Source organism: Pan troglodytes, chromosome 13 (genome assembly GCF_028858775.2).
Source record: "Pan troglodytes isolate AG18354 chromosome 13, NHGRI_mPanTro3-v2.0_pri, whole genome shotgun sequence".
NCBI lineage: Eukaryota > Metazoa > Chordata > Mammalia > Primates > Hominidae > Pan > Pan troglodytes.
In genome coordinates, this window is record NC_072411.2 from 46175968 (window position 1) to 46197641 (window position 21674).

The 21674-nt window shown below is 34.5% G+C and overlaps 1 protein-coding gene across 50 annotated transcripts in view; it reads right to left on the bottom strand.

Annotated features, from left to right (window-relative positions):
• Positions 1–21674, bottom strand: part of GTDC1 (glycosyltransferase like domain containing 1) — a 386422-nt gene that overhangs the window by 186452 nt on the left and 178296 nt on the right. For 47 of the 50 annotated variants that reach the window (XM_063790448.1, XM_063790474.1, XM_063790472.1 and 44 more), the window contains 2 exons: positions 12694–12861; positions 9005–9178 (listed from right to left, as the gene is read on the bottom strand). In XM_063790448.1, the coding sequence (XP_063646518.1) occupies positions 9005–9178; positions 12694–12861 (342 nt within the window). Of the gene's footprint in view, positions 1–9004; positions 9179–12689; positions 12862–21674 lie in introns of all 50 variants that reach the window. The other 3 variants (XM_063790470.1, XM_016949768.4, XM_063790471.1) reach the window with 1 other exon arrangement.

The following is a 21674-nucleotide window of genomic DNA, read 5'->3' on the forward strand; positions in this document are numbered from 1 at the left end:
TAATACAGCATTACCCAAAATGGAATGACTGGAATATATATATTTATATAAATATATAAATATATATTTATATATTTATATAAATATAAATATATAATATATATTTATATATTTATATAAATATATAAATATATATTTATATTTATATAAATATATAAATATATATTTATATAAATATATAAATATATATTTATATAAATATATAAATATATATTTATATAAATATATAAATATATATTTATATAAATATATAAATATATATTTATATAAATATATAAATATATATTTATATAAATATAAATATATATTTATATAAATATAAATATATAAATATATATTTACATATATTTATATTTATATATTTATATATAATATATATAAAATATATATAATATATTATATTATATAAAATATATATAATATATTATATTATATAAAATATATATAATATATTATATTATATAAAATATATATATAATATAAAAGATATATAAATATATATTTATATACGTATATAAATATATATTTTTATATATTTATATACGTATATATACGTATATAAATATATAAATATATATAAATATATTTGTATAAATATATATATTTATGTATAGTTATATATAAATATAAATATATATAAATATATATAAATATATAAAGATATATATAAATATAAATATTATAATAAAAATAAAAATATATATGTATATATATGGCTGACAACCGAACTCTCTTTTAACAAAGATAATTAAGAGGAAAATGGTTACAACCTAACACAGCATGAAAGATTTATATTAGATATAAAGGAGATTTCTTGACAATGAGTAGTGTTATACATTAGAATAATCTATCAAAAGTTTTTTTACACAATAATTCTATAAATTTTTTAATGACATTCAAAAGAAACACGTTTTTGCAATTACTCTGAAGAGCCAAAATAATTGTTAGCAAATATGGTTAAGTTTAAATTTGTAAAGTCAAAGCTTTTCTTCTACTTTAGCTTTAGATTAATATTCAAGAAGACAGTGCCCATTTCATTATTTCACAGAGCAAAGGCAGTAGTTTTACTAATATGTCCAACATTAATACTGTCTCAAAATATCTGAGAAGTATGACCACATGTGGTAAGAAGATTAAGGTGTTTTCTGGCAACTTCCCTAAAAGCAGAACTCTTGATGGCAGAAAACAAAAAGTTTTCCGTGGGGGCCACGGGGGCTGCCTTCTGTCCTATCAATCCACAAATTCTCGAATTACAAATCTGCTGTTGTTTTCTGACACATCTGCTTTGCAATGTAAAATAGTGTTTTCTTTAATAAGAATTCTTCAAAAAGCCCTTAGGCGCCTCGCCTTTGTTTGCACAGCCTGGGAGTTTTCATTTAAAGTTTTCACACTGTTTTTAAAATTCCCTATTTTTGTTTCTAAATTAGTTAGGCAAAGTCCACAAACCTCTGTTTTGGGTTCTCATTTCAGCTACATAGAAATGATGAAGAGAAATGTGCAGAGAAATTTGTAAGGTTTTGATAAATGAGATTACCCCAAATGACCAACATCCTTTTTCCCTCTTTCCTTCAATGTCAAAAATGTAGGAAGTAGGAAAGCAGAAATTCTCTTTATATAATCCCTATTCCAGGGATGTAAAATCTACTACAAATTCAGGAAACTCACAGGAAAAACCCACCGTTGCTTACTCTGTGGCAACTCTGACAATCCAATGTGGTGGGAAATAGGAAGAGACAGTGAAATGATCGTGAAAATATATGAAATTCTGTTGTAGTGATCATAGCAAGGTTGACTGACATTGGATATACTCTGTGACAACTAAGTTGGACCTGAAACCCAGATAAAGTATGTATTTCTGAATCTAAAGTATATTTGCTTTAATTTACTCAAAATCTAAACTTAAACTCCTAAGGATATAGCATCTATTCATCTCCTGATTAAAAAATAAACAAGTGGGTGTTTTTTTAAGATCTCCACAGGAAACATAAACATTTGATCTTTTTATATTAATTATATGCAACCATAATGAAAAAAATTTTAACTTTTTCCATAATGGGACAGAGAAAGCAGACAATTGATAAATATATACAAATATCAGCCTGACAACCTGTGCATTTGTCTCTCTTCACGTTTAATCCAGCTGAATATGATTTGAAGAAGATGATACCCACTTTGATACACTCTATTCATGACTCCCTCATGGAATTCCTTGGGAGGAGATGGTCTTTTTCAAGGATAAGAAATGCTACTTTGTAATTTGCTGTAAGTCTATAACACATTCTTGCATGACCCAATTTGTTGGACGTGAAGATAATCTACCGACATGAAAATCATGGATACTCCTTCAGCAGAGAATCTTGTAGGGGGACAGATGGAAGAAGTTGGATGCTGCGCAGATGCAGCCTGCTCCATCCTTAACATCTAATGTGATGGGCTGGGCACTGCCCTATAAGACATGTTTCATGCTATAAGCTAAGTTGTGAGGCAAGAGAGTTTGTATAAATGAGACATAACTTCAAAAATAAAATTTAAAAAAAGATGTTTTCTTACACATGAAATCACAGCCTGAGCCCACAGCTGTTTCTTTGAAGTATTCCTCCTATTCTGCTTCTTTAGGACCATTTTCATTTTTTCTATCAAAATTCTTTCTTAAAATTTCTCATTCCTGTTTATGTATCTTCTTTTTCAGAACTTCAACCTTTTAAAAATATGCTTTCAAAAGCCTTGAGCGCTTTCTCTTATAATGTTACCATGACATACTCACTTTCATTCAAATTTTCTGTCAGTTCATTTTTATAAATCATTTGTTCTTTACTGGTCAAAGTCAAGTACTACAGACCACAGTTTCTCTTTGTGAGACAGGTAGTTACAGCAAAATTGTTAAGAGTTTGGGTTCTAAAACAGTATTAAAAAGTATCTGGTTTCCAGGTATACCTTTACTATCTATATGTGTGATCACTGGCAAAAAGTTACTTACATTTTCTATGTCTGAGTTTCTTCAACAAGAAATGTCTTTCAGAGTTGTAAAGATATTAAATGATAAGATATGTATGATAAATGCATTTAGTACAATACAGAGCATAGAGTAATAATCAATAAGGGTTAGTTGTTATGGCTAGTTCTACCATCTAAAGATGACACTGTCAGAAAGCAAGATGTGAGGCCAGGCAAGGTGGCTCACGGTTGTTAACCCAGCACTTTGGGAGGTCAAGGTGGGCAGACTGCTTGAGCCCAGGAGTTGGAAACCAGCCTGGGCAACATGGTGAAATGCCATCTCTACAAAAAAATTAAAAAATTAGCTGGATGTGGAGATACCCACCTGCAGTCCCAGCTATCAGTAGGGTAAGATGGGAGAGTCACTTGAGCCCAGGAGGTCAAGGATGAAATGGGTCATGATCACATCATTGCACTCCAGCCTGGGCGACAGAGAGAGACCCTGTCGAAAGAGGGGAGGGGAGGGGAGCGGAGGGGAGGGAACAGAGAAAAGGAAAAGGAAAAGGAAAAGGAAAGGAAAGGAAAGGAAAAGAAAGAAAAAGAAAGGAAAGGAGAAAGGAAAGGAGGAAGGAGGAAGGAGAAAGGAGAAAAGAGAAAAGAGAAAGGAAAAGAGAGGGGAAAGGAAGATGTAATTCTTCAGATGTTTGGATTTCATAAGACTGAGACTTGCAGAAAGGTCTGGATATTTAAAATTTCCCTACTTCTGCTAGGCCTTGCCTTTATGACAATTACATGACCTAAAGTATGAAAATATTGGCTTCCTTTAGCATCTAGTTTAGCAGGTTGCAAGATTACTCCCTTTTTTCTCTGTCTCTCCATCACATACTCAGCACCATGGAGTTCCACGGGAAATCTGTCTTCTTGAAACACACTGCAAAATTGCTCGACTTTTCAATCTAATCTATATCCTTTAACACAAAATAGTCTTTTGCAATACATTCCAGTAGTAATTCTCATCTCACCAAGTCTCAGGATCATATTTATCTTCTGGTATTAATATTACAAAATCTGTTTTTTGTTGACCACCAATCATCTTGCAGGCCTGGAAGCCTTCAGTATGGAAGGAGCCAGTGTTTGCAACCCAGCAGAAATGGGAAATTTGGTCAATGGCAAAGCTGTAATCAGGGAGATTTTAAAAAGATAGCTTAATAACATGTCTCCTGGTCACTGAAAACTGAAGGATATTACAACTGCACAAGAAAGGCTTTAGATGTTTATTGTCTTCCTTTAGGGGAACGCAGATCATGCACATCTTAAAGTAAGGTATAATGTTTAATTCCATTTGCTGTCATTTATAACTTCTGCCAAAAGTGGATTATGCATTTTCCTACATTCTTAAAATGAAACTTACTGGTTACCATTTAATCTCTCTTAATAAATCACAGTCATCCTTTTGATGTACAAGCTGTACAATCATGGAGAAATGTCTGCGGGAGTTATTTGATGTGCAGAGTTGCCTGCCCTGCCATAGAATGGCTCCAGGCTGCTATGTTTCTTTTTTTTTTAACTTCCCATATATTTTTTTCAAAATGGTTTATCTCTCTCCTCCCCTGTTGTCAAGCTGTCAGTCAGCTGTCACTTTTTACTGCTGTCAGTGAGACTGCCTTTATCACACCCCCAATTTGATGCTGCTAATCTGCTGTCAGCTGAAAAATCAGATAATCAAGACTTCCGAAATTGCATTTACAATAAGTGGTGGGCTGAACACTGGATGAAGATTTTGAGATACAAGTTCTGGTTCCTGCTCTGCCTATATCTAGCTGTGTGACTGCCAGAAGACATATAACTTCTCTGGGCCTTGGCGCCTTTATCCATAAAATAAGAAGAGTGGGGAGAGAGAGAGAGAGAGAGAGAGAGAGAGAGAGAGAGAGAGAGAACGTGCGCGTCAGAGACAGACAGAGAGAGATCTCATCCAGACCTGAATCCTAAGTTTCTTTGGCTATGACAATACACATGAAACTTTTTTGTGACTTAATAGAATGCAGGGTGGATGCCACTGACCTTTTAATGGTCAAATTCAAAGACGCTTTTTAGTCATCACTTTACTTAACCTCACTGCTGTGAATTCACTAATGATTATCTCCTTAGAACTCTCTCCCCTTTGTTCCACAGGATAATTATCTCAGTGTTGACCTCCTGACTCTTACTTTTTCTTCTCACTTCAATCTTGGGGTCTTCCTCCACCAACCCCTTAAGTGTCAAGAATGCCAAAGTGGCTCCAATGTTAAAAGGTCAGGATGATGATGAGGAACCCAGCAAAGGAGCCTGAGAAGCAGCAGTCTGTGTGAAAATCAGGGGACTATGTGCCCTAGACAACTGAAGAATATGTCATGGTGTGTCAAATGCTGCTGCTATGATAAATAAGATGTGGACTACGAACTGAGCACAGGATTTAGAGGCAGTGGTGACCCTGACTAAAACTATTTCAGTGGAATAGTTTTAACTCAGAACAGGAGGAAGGAACTTAGAAGGAACAAGTATAAACAACTCTTTTAAGGTTTTGCTACTAAGAGAAGGAGAGAAATGAGGTAGTAGAAGGGGGAAGTGGAATAAGGAGAAAAAAAATTTTAAGATATAAGAAATAATATTTTTATGTTAATAGAAATAATTCAGATAAAAGAAAAATAGGAATAATTCAGAAGAAAGGAAAATTGATGATGTAGAATAGACCAGAAAAAATTGTTAGGACAATAGTCCTTGAGTATGTGGGATGGATGAGTTCTGGAAAAGAAGTGTAGATGGGGCCTTACACAGAAGCGAGGTTGTTCATCCCCAGTAACAGGTGAGAAGATGGAGAATATGCACTCAGAAGAAGCACATAATTGGGTGGACCTGGTAGTATCAATAAATAAAAGTTGTCTTCTGATTGCTTCTATTTCCTCAGTCATCAGCTGAGAATGAAGACAGAAGATTTGGTATTGGAGTGTTCTAAAAAAAGGAGAAGGCATAATTAATTATCTAGAAGAAGGGAAATGCTTGCCAGGTAGTCAAAGGGCCCATCTGAATCTTACGAGTCATACATTTAGAACATGCTAATAAGTATGACATGCTTTTCTCCAGTTATGTTTAGTCCATGATTATAGGAAGACAGTATATGAACAAATAGATTTAAACAGACGAGGGTTTTTGCCAATCAAATATGAAACAAAAGGTGTAAATGATTTGAGAGGATATGCAAGAGAGTAAACATAATGACGGAATAAGAAAGTTAAGCTGGACAAAGAAAGAGAAAATAGGACAAGAAATTAAGTTGGTTCAATCAATGGATGGTAGGGTCTGGTAAGGCCAAAGGATTGTTTGACTCAAGGTGATAAAGTAAATAAATAAAACCAATCTCCTTATTTATATTAGATTCAGCTTTTAGGAGAGTAGTTCTCTATTTTCATGTGTCGACTATAGGACTATGAGAGGCAGAGGGAAGATAGTCCTCTATATTCAGATGCCAATAAATATGCTAGGTTATAAATTAATGGGAGTGGGGCGGGTAATAAGATAAAATAACCTTTTGTTGTGGGTCTACTGTATGCTAAGCACTATCCTAGGTACATGGTATACATTATTTCATTTAATCACTGCATCATCCCTATGAGATGGTTTAATCACAACCATTAACGAACTTAAGTGCAAGGTCATTCCACAAGTACAGATCACAGAACTAGTAAGTGGTGGTCAAAACTCAAATACATGTATACATGACTACGGCGTCTAAGAGCTTTCCCATCCCAAAATATTCAATACATATAATGAAATGTTTTCAAGGGAATACACTCTCATGCTACTATTTATCTGGTCATTGCGAGTGAGGCAGGAGATAAGTGAGGAAGGCAAGAGGTAGCAGTAGGTGCCATGAGTCTAATATTGGCGAAACTGCTGAGGTGACAGACATGCTCTGAGTTTTAACAGATAGAAACTCTAAAAATATTCATTTATTTTGTTGGAAATATGGCTTTTCTCCCCTCCCTAATTAATATCCATTATATTACATAGCGCAATGATTAATAATTTAACTGTATCTTCTGCTTTGTTTTTAGTTAAATTCATTTTTCCCATGACCAAATAATATTTGGATTGGGAGAAAGATACAAGCATTCAAAAATATTTTTTAATCACCTTGGTTATTTTGCCTTTGGAATTACTAAATACTTTTCAACATCTCAACAAAATAATACAGTTTTGAAACTGCAGGCGTTAGAATGATTGTCATTCATGCAAATAATCACTTACTTACACTATATGAGTTTGGGTTGCATAAAGCAAATTACCATTTGAAAATAATTCAAATAACATTCTAGGCTAAGACCTTGCTTATGAATGTTATCTTGGCCACAATATTTCTTAACCTTTTTCTATTTAGCTAGATTCCTTTATGGTAATATCATCCAAATTAATAAACTACTCAACTGCCACAGGTATATTAAACATATGATGTTGCAGAAATACATCGGATGTAAATGAATTTTAAAACATTTATTTAGAATTCTACAGCAGTAATAATTAAGAGGAGCTATAACCATCTACTCACTTAGAGATATACATTTTGCCTATATGTGATATTAAAAAAACTTAAAACATGTCAAAATATAAGGTTCATATTTTGAAAAATTCAGATATATAACTGTTCTAGTTAATCACAGGCAAAGTATAACTATCACATTTTTCAAAAGTTGTAGTTCTCTCATCACACATAAGAAAACTATGTCTACAAATACATAGATAATATACGTAATTACATATATATTCTGAAAATTGCTTTGTGATCGTGGCTCCACTTAGCTTTATAGTTTTCAAAACAGCAAATAAATCATTAACTGTTTTTGACAAATGACCTGTAATGACAGGATGCTTGAATGGTAAGTAGAAATTGAAATCAGAAGTCATAAGGCCTAAATGTTAATCCAGTCTGTGACAACGACAAGGTGAATACAAGCCAGTCTCTACTTCTCTGGGCCTCTGTTTTCTGCACTTTATATAAAGATTGGGCAAGATGGTCTAACTTAAATTTTATGATTCACTAACTTGATTTTGTATGGGGCAGATTTTTCTTCGATGAAATATTAACAAATAAGACACTCAAATAAATCAGCAATAGGGGTGCAGATGAGGACTACCGTTTCTACAGCAAAATATGGGTGAACTCAGTAAGTGTAGAACACAGAAGTTAATGCTGACCTCTTGCATAGCATGTATGGATATTAAATCATTTCCTGCCTTCATTTCAGGGATGAGGAAGAAACAGCTGTTCCTGAACTCTTTTAAGAAAGCAGTCAGTAAAAAACAGCAGCGTCTCTCCTGCTAGTGTGAGTCCCACTGAAGTAAACTTTCTGTTCACAAGGGAGAAATATTCCTAGTGGTAGTAAAAACAGTTTTGCTAGGTTTAATCAAAAGTGAAAAGGAATTCCAGAATGTTCCCTTTGAGCCACATCATCCATTGCTAATTCAAGGTGGGCCCAGCAGCAAGGGTAATAAAAAAAATGTCCTTAGTAACTAAGAAAGAGAAATGGCAATTAGGTACATTTGTAAACCAATATAGAAGACTTAACTCTTTATTAAGATAATATAAATAATTAAAAATAAAGAAAAAATAAAAGAAAATAGCATGAGAAATGAACTAATCCAAGCAGTTAGACTTAACATTGACTTATCTAGACCAGTTATTATTGTATATATAAATCAATGGGCATAAGCTCAATGCAAAGGTTGAGAAATATGCTTGACAATGACTTCTGTAACAAAAAAAAAAAAAAAGAAAGAAAGAAACAAAACACCAGGCTGCTTTGGCAAACAAATAAATAACAGAAAAGAAGGACTCAATATCTGAACTATTTAGTGACGGGTTAGACACATGATGATTTAAAATCTTTGTAAATCACAGCATGGTGAGATAGAACTTAATTCTCTAACTAACCATACTTATGCTGAAAAGTTAAAACTGGCATGAAGAACATCAATTTTTATACATTTGAGGAATAATTTATGACACAATATTGAGAACAGAGTCAAACATACTGACCTGCTCACATCAGGAAACCTGATGGGAAAGTAAATAACTTGGCACTTGGGTCTGATGATGCTTTCCAGATCCTTGGGTCTGTGATCAGGAATCAGCTTCATAAATTTTCCAATGGAAGTGAGAAAGGATTCCATATTAAAAACTGAGTTGAATACAACCACATCAGCCACCAGGCTGTAAAGGTAAAAGACAAATGCAAATGATGAGCCCAGACTCATTCACAGTAATTTTTATCAACCTAAGACCTCTATGGATTAATCAGAGTTTATACTACACCTTAGGTTTGCAAAGAACTCTTCACTTCATATCAGTATCTACCAAAATGTCTCTAAGAGCTAAGTTAGTTTCATTAGTGTTATATCACAGGGAGTTGATTGGTGGCATCAGATTTGAAAGGCAACAGGGAAATAGAATGATTTAATGGGATCGCATGAGACTCCAAACCAAAGCATATTTTTCCACAATGCCAGGAACTTTCTATATTATCAACAACACTACGTACAGCAATTCCTTTTTCTTCGTGGCCCAGCTACCCATGTTGAATTTCTGTCAGTGATGTGCATCATTTTACACCATACTACCGAGAACAGAGCATCTGTCACACTTCTCACTAACTTCAAGGAGACTAATTCAGATAAAACTACTTTCATACTAAGGCACGATACCTTCGGCACTATTTGGTTAAAGTCTACTTCTTGCTTTAGCTTTTACTTCAAGAAATTGTGTTAAGTTTTTAAAAGTTCTGAGACTACACAGAAAGGATTATGGTATCCCAAAATAACTTGTTTCACTATCATATTATATTATATTGGGCTAGCCAGAGAAATAGAAGAAACTGGTAGAAATGCATCCGGAAATCCAGATCACTAGGTCCTAACTGATTACATAAAGGTACATATAAATTATAAAGCGCCGCAACACCATGATCTTCGAATTCAACGAAATAAATGTGGTAATACCAGTCCGCAACAACAATGGTTCAAACTTAAGATTTTTTAAATTTCACAATGGTGAAAATGTAATATATATTCAATTGAAACCATACTTCGAATACTGAATTTTGATCTTTTCCTGGGCTAATGGTATGTGCACAATATTCTCTCATGATGCTAGGCAGCAGCAGTGAGGCACAAATCTCAGTCAGCCACATGATCACAAGGGTAAACAACCAATATTCTACAGTGACCTGTGCTGCCAGATGATTTTGCCCAACTGTAGGCTAATGTAAGTATTCTGAATATGTTGAAGGTAGGTTAGGCTAAGCTATGATGTTCGATAGGTTAGTTGTATTAAATGCATTTCAACTTATAATATTCTCAACTCACAATAATGGGTTTACCAGGCTGTAATCCTATCGTAAGTTGAGGAACATCTGTATACAAGATTAAAGGGACAAAGCAATTGGTTTTATTCCACCCTAAAAATGATAGATCAATACTACTGGAAAGAAGACATGTTATGTACACAGGACTGCAGAACACCACAGAATAAGTAGAGCTTATAGAATAGGAATGCCGTAGCCAAACGTCAGTTTAGTTTAAGTCATATTTGCTGAGACAGCCAAATTTACTATTACAATGTTAATATCTAGCAGAATAAAAAATGAACAAAAAGAGTGTTGGCCTGCTACTTCCGTGCATCCCTTGAAAAAAACTGATTTTCTATACAAGTATTGTTTATTAGTTGCTACCTAGTGCAAATTTGGGGGGTGCGGGTGATTACAACACGAACAATACAAAGGAATGTCACAGAAGTGCTGACACAACACTAAGCAATAAGGAAGCTAATATAATAATATACCAAAAGTTGAAGGATGTTTTACAGCTAGTCTTGTTTTCACCATATGTCACATATTGTAATAGTGACCTACAGGTCATAATATATAGTTGTGACATGTGTTCATAAGTCAGAGGGTTAGTGAAATCACTGTTTAAGGTGAGTGCTTATGTCAGTCATCTTTAAAGTCCTTAACTGCCACACAGTCCAGAAAGAAATCTGACAGTGCCAAAAAAGCAGAAGTCAGCAAGAAAACTAAAGAAACATTTGAGGAAGCAGGAGTCATACTTTTCAAAGAGAATCTGAACAGGACTGCCTTTTGACACTCTTATTTTTCCTCTGGACAACTGTGAACCATTTTTTCCCCATTAAGAAGCCAACTGATGATGAAGTCCACTTCTCTCTCTCCAAGCTTGTCTATAAGTTTACCCTCTTGAGAAAAGCAATGCTGAAAAATCATGTATAAAGCTTTTATAGTCTCATTCCCTATCAGCAAAAACAATGTTTTATGAAAGTGAGGAGGAATCGAGAGCTGAATTGTTTTTAGATAGCTTCCCTCAAACGGCAAGTGACCCAATGACTTACATTCTTAAAAATCCAGTCTATGCTAAATTAAAGATCCAAGATAGTTTACAGAAATATCCTTTTTGGTACATTTCCTCCCTGATATGAGTGGATGTAACTTCCATTAACTTTAAAGCCACCCATAAAGGAAAAAATAGACTTAGTTTTTTTCCCAATGATTTCTCAGGGGTAATAAACACACTATCTGAGGAAAAGAATGATGCTAATTCAAGAAATCAAAAGAATATTACAAATGTTTTCCATATTGATAAAGCACAAAATGATTTTATTTTCATTTTTAAAACATATTTTCCTTCTCTGTTTCAATATAAAGTATTTTAATTTTATTATGAAATTTTAAAACGGCTGCTTTTTTTATGAGACATTTGACGTGAAGCAGTTGCACTCTATTTTGATAGCACTGCTACTTCACAATTGAAGCAGCTTGTAAAAATGATTGTAGGAAAACATTCACAAAATGCACACAACACAGAATTATTACTATATAGCCATTTTTCTATGTCAACTAAACTATGAAACATTCTTGCAAGAATTGGGGGTCTGTTTAAATACATCATCAAACCCAGTTGCTAATAGCTGTTAATAAAGATAAATAAAATGTACAAAATCACTGACAAACAGATTCCGTTTGACTGTTGCAGTTATGTGAATAGGATCCAATAGCAAAGCCATTTCAGAATTGTTATTAACTTCTTTCATTAACTAAGCTTCAGGAGATACACTTTGTCGAAGTAACAATAGAGAAGGACCATCACCTTTAAAATGTCATGGTATTTTAAGGCTGTGCCATTTCAGAAGACTCAACGAGGGAAAAAAGAAAACACTACCTAAGGATTCATTGTCCATAGTCTTCTCTGTCTTACAGTTTAAAAAAAAAAAAAAAAAGGCGGGGCAGACAAAACCCCAAGTTGCTCCATTATGCTTTAATTTTTACTTCTCTGTAAAACTCTATTTTGATTTTAGCTGAATACAGTAATCATGATTAATAAGTAAGAGTTGACTAACTGCACTTTCTAAATGCCTTAAGCAATAGATCATGAAATCAAGGGGTGAAGGTCCCTGCCAACCTTTTAATTCTATTTTGAATGTTGTGAAAAATAGATAATTAGCTCAACATATAATTAGATTGTTACATATATGTATTTTTATAAAATGATTAGTTGTGATCTTACATATACTGCAGAAGGAAGAATTGTTTAAATATTTGCACCTACCTTATGGTGTTTTAAAAAAAGGTGTACAGTAGTAGGTCTCCAGATTTAAAACGTAACCACCTACAAAGAAAAAGGTAGCAAAGGGCCAAATATAATGATACAATCCATACCTACCACGAAAGAATTTGGTTGTATCCATATTGGAAATCCCTCTCCTGACATTTCTTGACAGGATATATCAACTGGTTCTCGTGAAAATACAGAATCTTTTTCAGTTTCCCAAGGTCAGGCCGAAGGGCAGCCAGTTCGGTCAGGTTAAGCACTGAACTTGCAAAGAGGGTCCTAGGAAACAAGAAAATTGGGGTTTACTGTCCCAAGTATGTTTGAAGGGATCATGCTTTTCTCTTCTCTCCTCTTTCCTCTTCCCACCCCAAGAAAAACACATCCCCTATAGGGACACATCAATAGTTGAGGTTGAATACCATGTAGCAGCATTCTAAGTTTTGATCTCTTAAAAAGCAGCTGCTTAGAACTATAAAGTCCCCGAATCTCACTGGTCTTCTCAGTGCAGTTACTGAGAAATGTTAAAAAAAAAAAAAAAAGCCGGATGGATTTTATTGAAAAAGGCAAGAAAAGCTCTATCTGAAGGACAAATGGAACAAAGATAAGGCTGACTGGGGAATACTTTGCTTGCCAGTTTCATTACACTTTCCTTCTTTATGCAACCAACTACTGAAATTCAATGTATGAGCAGGAATGGCACATGTTCATGTTATGACATAAACTCTTTTGATTTATGCAATAGACTTATCTAGTATGGCCTTTTTCTCTTGGCATGTTTTCTTACCCTCCCCTCACTTGTAAAGTATCTTACAATACTTGTATTTTTAAAAACATCTTTTCTTCTCCATTACTGGACTGCTAATGGTACCAGATGCATCATCTGTAAAATCCCTTAAAAAGCACAAATATAAAAATTTTATCAAAGGCTGATTCCTCATTTTTAAGGGAAAAAGGGAAACTGAAAGCTTGCCTATCCATGTTTATAAATGAAAAAAGTGTCAATTTACTCTCTCATTCCACATACATTTACTAAATGCCTACTATGTGCCAGGGTCTAACCAGGAAGAACAGAAAAGATGAACAAGACAGCTCAGCAGGATAAATGCTGCCTGTAATAGAGACATACACAAAACATTAGAGAAACAAACAGAAAGCAATACTAATTGTCTGGGACAACCTGGAAATGTTTCCCTAATAAGGTGCCTATTACATACGGACACAAAAGAGGGACAAAGTACAGGACTTGAGCAGCTGAGGACATTTAGATGACACAATTTTGATAGAATGCCACCTTTATAACATAATGTAACGTCATTTGACCTTTATGGCTTTAATTCCCATTCTAAAAAATCAGGTTCAAGAAGGTTAAGAGTTTTTCTAGGATCACACTGGTAGAAAGTTGCAAAGCAGAGAGACTGCTGGTCTTCTAAGAGCTCAAAGTGCTTTTCATTACACCACAGATATGAATTGGTTGCGGACCACTTACATTGCAAGTGCTTTTTTCTGTACTTAATAAATACAAAATATCATCCTTGTTATTACCATGATTACAACTACTATAAATCCTCCCTTGCTGACAAGCCAAATGGCTAACTTCAGGTGTTTATATGATCTGCCGCACTAGCCTTTCAAATAAGAAGAAGGATTACATAATAAGTGCATATATCACAAGTAGGAATTCAAGTGTCTTCTTCACGGGCTACAAGAGGCACACAAGACCAAAAGCCAGCAATCCCTCTTCAAACCTACATTGCTATATTAATGTTATAATTTATCTCTTTAAGGTTAAAAAAAAAATCTTACCAAGGAGATGCACTTATTTTTTAAACCTGTCTGTCTATACCCAAATAAAAAAAAAATTATGACCAAACAATGCCCCATTTTGTCCAAACATATTCCCCACACCACTACCACATATAAGCCTCTCTAAAACTTACACTGAAAATTCTGAAACATGAAGATATTTGTTTACCTAAAAATCTGATCTTTAGCAGAGGAAACAACAAAATATTAATTTCAAACAATATTTTCCTTAAAAGGGAATACATGGCAACTTCTAGGTCTAGTTATTGCGTAATCCTCCTCTCCTTCTATTCTTTCTTACTGTGCCCATCCCTGACCATACATACTATTGCAAGCAATGACGCCCATTCTTAATCATTATCACCTGGGCAAGCATAATGTTTTTCACACACAAGGCAGAAAAATGCATTAAAAGTAGCCTTCATATGAGTTATTAATTACAAAAAATATACCTTTTATGATGGGGAAATCTGGTAGAAACCAACTTAATCAAGTGATCAAACTTACTGTGACCAATAATGGGACAAAGTGATATTATGTATTTCCAAACGTGATACACTGAGAAAGATACAAATCATCAGTATAGTATTCCTGCCCAAAATGCCTAAGCTGAATTTGGTAAGGAATAACCAGACAAATATTCTGCAAAATAATTTGCTGGATCTCCAAAAATGTCATGTCATAAAAGAAAAAAATCTAGACTAAAGGAAATAAAGACACTCAAAACAAAATCCAGTATATGATCCTTCAGTGGACACTGGAAGGGAAAAGAACACCTATTAAGGACATTATTAGGACAATAGGAAAAATTTGAATATGGGCTAATTATAAGACTGCAAGTTTTTATCAATCTTTAATTTCTTAAATACAATAATTTTATTGCAGTTATGTAGGAGAATATTCCTATCCTAGGAGATTCATGTCAAATTATTTAGATGTGAAATGCCATGATGTCTGCAATAAATTATTAAATAGTTCAGCCAAATGCTACTACTAATAATAAATATTAATATGTATATATTTACAGAGAGAAAAACAAAAATGTGCAAACACATTAACAATTGATTAATCTATGTGAACAGGTGTGTAGTAATTCATAGCTTCAGGGGAGGGGGAGAGTCTATCAAAAAGATTTCATGGAGCAAGGCATTGTCCTACTGCAAATTTTGGGTAAGTTATACATTTATAAAACTATACATTTGAAGTAACAGGCATTAAATGGCAGTAAGTAGAAGAAAAAAATTCTATATTCCATAAACAATAAACCCATCATATCTGTATTTCTAGCCATATTCCAACTGTTAATTTCTACATGAGTATTATCCTCAGGGTGGACTATCTATAGCTAATGTTTAACCGAAAGGAGCCCTTCACTCTATTTCTACCACATGTCCCCCTACCCACCAGCTTATCCGTAACCAAAGAATTCAACCCTAAAGTTGAGCCTTCCAAAGAAAACCTCCGAAATAAAAGAAGGCAATATATTCATATGAGAAACAACAATAATTTTCATAATATTCCCCATTTGAGACTGCCCACGCCAACACTTCTTTCAGTTTGTTTAATCATTAAAAGAAAATTCACTGTATTTGTATAATTAATCTTGAAATAGCCCTCACTAGTTTTAAATAGTGGAAATTATCTCCATCATCTCTTTGCTTTGCTTGCTCGTAAAACGGTAAAGTGGTCAATAAGCAATTTCTCAAATATTTAGCTCAACAACACCCAAAAAGAAGTAATGAATATGCCCACAAAAGGAATGCAGGTGATCCATAGGCAATTTTTACTCTGCTCCCTACTATCAATTTTTAAAAATTGATAATAATACAATGAATGACATCACTTGATCAGCAGCTAATCCCTGGGCTACAAATGCTCATCTTGCCTCAGGTATTATTTAACCAATAAATCCTAACAAGGTGCACTTTATCATCCCACAGTGTGTCTCTAGCAGGAAAGGACACAAGGTGATAGCAAAAACCACTAGGAACAAGATAATTCCCGACAGCTGCTGCTTGAGCACAAGTTAAATTGAACAGTTTATCTCAGCATGAAGATGTTATAAGGTTTTATGTTTAATATTTTTAAATTAACATAAAACCCAGAGAAAGCAGTTGAGCAATCTTTCACAAACATGACATACTACAATCACTGTATAAGCTGGATTAGTACTTATTACCATGCTACTACAGAATTAAGCTGTTTTTAGACCACCAAAGAGCTTTAAATTGCAACTTTTGTCTCTGTAAGAGAAACCTATATTTAAAATGTCTGCTAAATTCAAATTAACAGCTACATCATTAGCTTACCATTTCACCAAAAGTACAAGTAAGCTGCTACTATAATCATCTAACCAAAACGGCTCTATGCTGCAAGCACATTAACACCATTCCATGTATTTGGGAAAAGGACCTGTACACATGTTTCGATTGTTTCCAATACACATTGTATCTACATTTCAAGTCATATATGTTTAAAGAATCCGAAACAGTTAAACACAATGAAATTCGAGATTAAAGATTTTATTATTTTCTGCTCAATTTAAATAAATCAGTTGTTTGCCTTTTACCCTATTTACTTAATATGTAAAAAGAAAAGCTGAAATATACCTAAGGGCAGTAGTAGTGTGACCATTACCATCAAGATGCACACTTTTATATCTTAAATGGTACAGAAGGGAAGTGAAATGAGTAACAGAAGGCAGGCATTCAATATTCCAGCCACTGCCCATACACTTTAGTAATGATTCTTCATGGGCTAGGTCACCTCACTCTTGCCCCATGAAATCTTTTCAGTAGGCCCCTCTCCTCTCCTGAAGCTATTTATGACATAATGAGATAGTGTATACAATTTAACACGGATACCAGTTTGGGCTGTGTTACCACTCATACACAATTTCTTGCATGGCTTCAGGAGGCCTTTGACAAAAGAGTAAATTCTTCTAGCTGTGTCACTTTGCTCAATACCTAAACTCCTGGTCTAGATTCATGTTGCTAAGACTCATTACCTAAGCCTTGGTTCTTTTCTTCCCTCTCATGCATTCCTGTTCCTTGATATCTACTCTCTAGGATCCTGTATTTTCTGTGATGCAGTATTTTCTATGATGATGAAAATGTTCTATATCTGTACTGTCCACATATGACCAGCTACATATGGCTATCGAGCACTTGAAATGTAGCTAGTACTCCTGAGGAACTAACTTTTAAATTTAATTTGATTAAATTTAAATTTAAATCGACTAGCCATATGTGGTTAGTGGCTACTGTATTGGAAAGCACAGTTCTGGATGAACCAGCTTTCCCTAACCTGACACCCATGTTTCCTGAATACAATTACCTGCTTAACTGATTTTCCTGAACAGACCCTTGACCCGCTTGTGATAACCTAATTTCCATGTTCCTCCTGCCTAGATGAATTTCACCTACCCAGCTCTCCAATTCTGGAATGGCATTATTTTTTCTTTTCCTTCTGAGAATTAGAAAATACACATTCACTACGGAAAATGTTTTAAGCACAAAAAATACAAATAAAGTGAATATCACCCATAACTATTCCAAAGAGAGATAGCTACTATTTGCATTTTGGTGCTCTAAGCATGTGCTGGGCACCTATTATTTGCAAGGCACTATGCTAAATTACAGACATAAAATGGAAAACAAAGTAGCTGAGGCAAGAAGAAAAATGACAGGTTGAGGAACTGAATGAAGACCAAGGAGGTTGGAGCCAATGGGAGAGTGGCCAAAAATAAGGGTGAAGATTCAAAGGTAAGACATGAAAATAATTTTGGTTTTGTGGTAAGAACAATAGGAAGAGCTGGAAGGATTTTAAGCAGGGAAGTGACAAAATCTTATATGTACATTAGATATATTTTATTTTATTCTTTCCACTTTGTAACAGAAATACATTATTGCATACTTTCATTTCTTGCTTTTAACACCATGTTGTTTTACCATGTTAAAAATTATTTCTAAAAGGTATGATTTTTTATTACGCTTCATGATATGGTAAGTCATAATATCTCCAACTAGGGCATGATTTTTATACTCATGTCCATAAAGTTTTGAAATCTTCTTTGTATTAATCTCTTATATTTCTTTTGTTTATGTAATTCATGCATATTTAAATTACTTTTTAATACCAGAAAACTTTACTCTGACTACCATATGGAAAGCAGACTGCAAGGAGTCATGAGTGGAAGAAGACAGCAAGAAGAAAAAAAATGACACTGTCTTGGGCTAAGATGCTAATATTGTGAGAGTGTTACCAAGTGGCCTGACTGGGTGTACTGATAACTGTCAGGGTTTGCTGATAAAACTGGATATGAGAAGTGAAAGAGAGGACAGCTATTGCTTTCTTCCCTTTATCACTTCCAAAGCACCTTGACAGAGTTTTAATTACAACAGAAGCTCAATGATACATACACACGTAAATGAAAATTACTCCCAAGCATTTCAAAAGTCTTTGGTTTCAACATATTTTTTAATTCATAAAACTTGTGTAGAGAGATAACTGAGTTCTAATATTCATTAATCATCAATATACAAAATTCATTTTAACACAATTTGCTTTAGTTGTCAGCTACTTAATCTTAATTGGACCATTTCTACTGCATGTTTAAATGCTATGGATATTCAAAAACTTTCAAGAACACTGCCTAACAAAATGTTTCCCTTTGCTGAAACAATTAAAAATACAAGATGGAAGTCTTATCTGAAGGAAAAGGAAACACAGTCATTTAATCTCCCAGGTTCTTGTGGTGGTAATTTACAGGCTGTTTATAAATAGAGTAGCCAGTTTCCCAAAAGCTGTCTCATCGTGTGGCATCAATCGGGCAGTTTTACTTTCTTCCATCATGTAATTTTCCTTTCCTGTGCTTATCACAATGGCCAGGAGAGCACTGTATACAAAAAAGCACTGTATACAGAACACCTGTCAAGAAGGTAGGGAATCAAAGACTGTAGGCACAACCTGCCACTGAGCAGTATCTCCAACATAAGGCTGTTTTCTTAACATCTATCCTTGCTGCCATCATCAGCACTCTGAACTGTCTTACGGATGTTTAAGGAAACAAATTCCATAATGCCTATTGAGCTTCTTTAGCTAAAGGTGTCACTTAAATTCAGGTGTCTCTTAAATTATTCCTGCAAACGCTGAGTCTTTTAACTCTTGGTATCTGGCACAGTGCCTAATCCATAAAAGACACTTTGTAATTATGTTGCTAAAAAGAAAGGAAGAGACAAGAAGAGAGGGTGAGCCTATTATTTTAAAAAATCTATAAATACATTGAAATTTTTATTGCATACATTTAAACATTTTTTCATGTATGTGTTTATTTCTTTTGGGACTGGAGTTCATTATTAAGAGTATTCTTACAAGGTCCAAGGTAATATGAACCAGAACATTTGTAGATATATCTGTTTTTAGACATTCTATCAATAAGTCAACAAATCAGAACACTGTAAAATCTTCTGACTTGGCAATTTAAGAAGTATAAGATATCACCCCGTTCTAAAAGAACTGACAATATAATTGGTGAAATAAGCCGTAAATACAGGAAACATTAAATAACAATAAAAAAGATAAGTAACTGCTCTCTCCTGCACAAGAAATGTCACAAAGCAGTGTGAGATTGATTACGAATGAAGGCAGAGGCACTAAGTGCTATGGCCACTCAGCGGAAGAAAAGAGAACTAAGAGCAGTGAAAAACCAGGAAGTCTCAGAATTATCAGGGGTGGCAGAAGAGGCCCAGGTCCTGAGTTCTCGGGACTAAAAGGATCAGTGCTATTTGAATTAGTCAGAGAGGGCTAGCAGTTAGCGTCTGGAAAAAAATGAATAATCAGATAAAACTGAAACGGTGGTCTTCCTCAGACCCAGAAGTATCCAGATGCAGGATAAGAAGTTTGTACTTTATCTTTCAGCAATTTGGTGACTCACTGCATGTTCATTATTATACTAACAATCTTTTATTTTTTCTTATTCTTAATTAACTCAGTTTTTAATGCTTATTGGCCAAGAAAAAGATGGTTGTAAAGTGAGAAGACAAAGAAATTATTTAAATAAAGTACCACTATAAATCACTATTATTCTCAAAATAAGGAAGATTACTCTAAATATAACCAAATACAGAAGATATAAAACCAGTTCCTTTAGGCCGGGCACGGTGGCTCATGCCTGTAATCCCAGCACTCTGGGAGGCCGAGGCGGGCGGATCACGAGGTCAGGAGATCGAGACCATCTTGGCTAACACTAAAAATACGAAAAAATTTACCAGGCATGGTGGCAGGTGCCTGTAGTCCCAGTTACTTGGGAGGCTGAGGCAGGAGAATGGCGTGAACCCAGGAGGCACAGCTTGCAGTGAGCCGAGATCACACCACTGCACTCCAGCCTGGGCGACAGAGAGAGACTCCGTCTCAAAGAAAACAGAAACAAAAACAAAAACAAAACAGTTCATTTAAATCCATGGCTTTCCATGATCACTTTTTGATAATGGAATCCTTTAATCACCATAATATTGTAATGTTGATGGTAATATTTTAAAGGAAGATAGAAAACCACGTATCGTGCAAGGTTCTCTACACACATCACTACCACCACCCCTAAGAGATATGTCTTATTATCCTCATTTTACTGGTTAAGAAATTAAAGCACAAGAGGTTTGGTTAAATGCTGAGACAACAGCAGTTACTAAGAGGTAAAGATGAGTTTCAAATTCAAGTTGATCTGGGCCTAAAGCCTCTACTTTTTCACTTACTCCACACTGATTTTGAATCATCTTAAGATTAGTATGTGACTCAGTGTTTTTGTGTTAATTGTACTTATTAGAATCTGTGTTGGAAATATAAAAGAATATAAGTGGTACAAAGAAGAACTATACAAGAGTGAATAGTTTTATTTCAACCCTTTATCCATCACATATTTACTGAGTGGCCAGACTGCTCTGGCTATACAAATTGTGGAGAGGTAATGACCATCAATAAAGGCTTTCCTAAGGAGATGCACTCTAGGAAGCATCCTAAATAACATGCAGGAGCGAGCCTCCTGGAATAACAAGGAGGAGGTCAGGGCACTGGAATAGAGAGAGTGGCTAACATTAAGGGTGATGAAAGAAATGTCCGGCTTGGTTATTAAAAGTAAGAGGCTAAAGGTTTCTAGCTTACATAATCAGATAGTGATGGTGTAATACTCCTTAACACAAGAGAAAAAAAAATCCTGGTTTGGAGGAGAAATAAAGAGACATGTTTTGCAAATACTGAATATAAGTAGAGTGCCCAGCAGGTAACTGAAGATT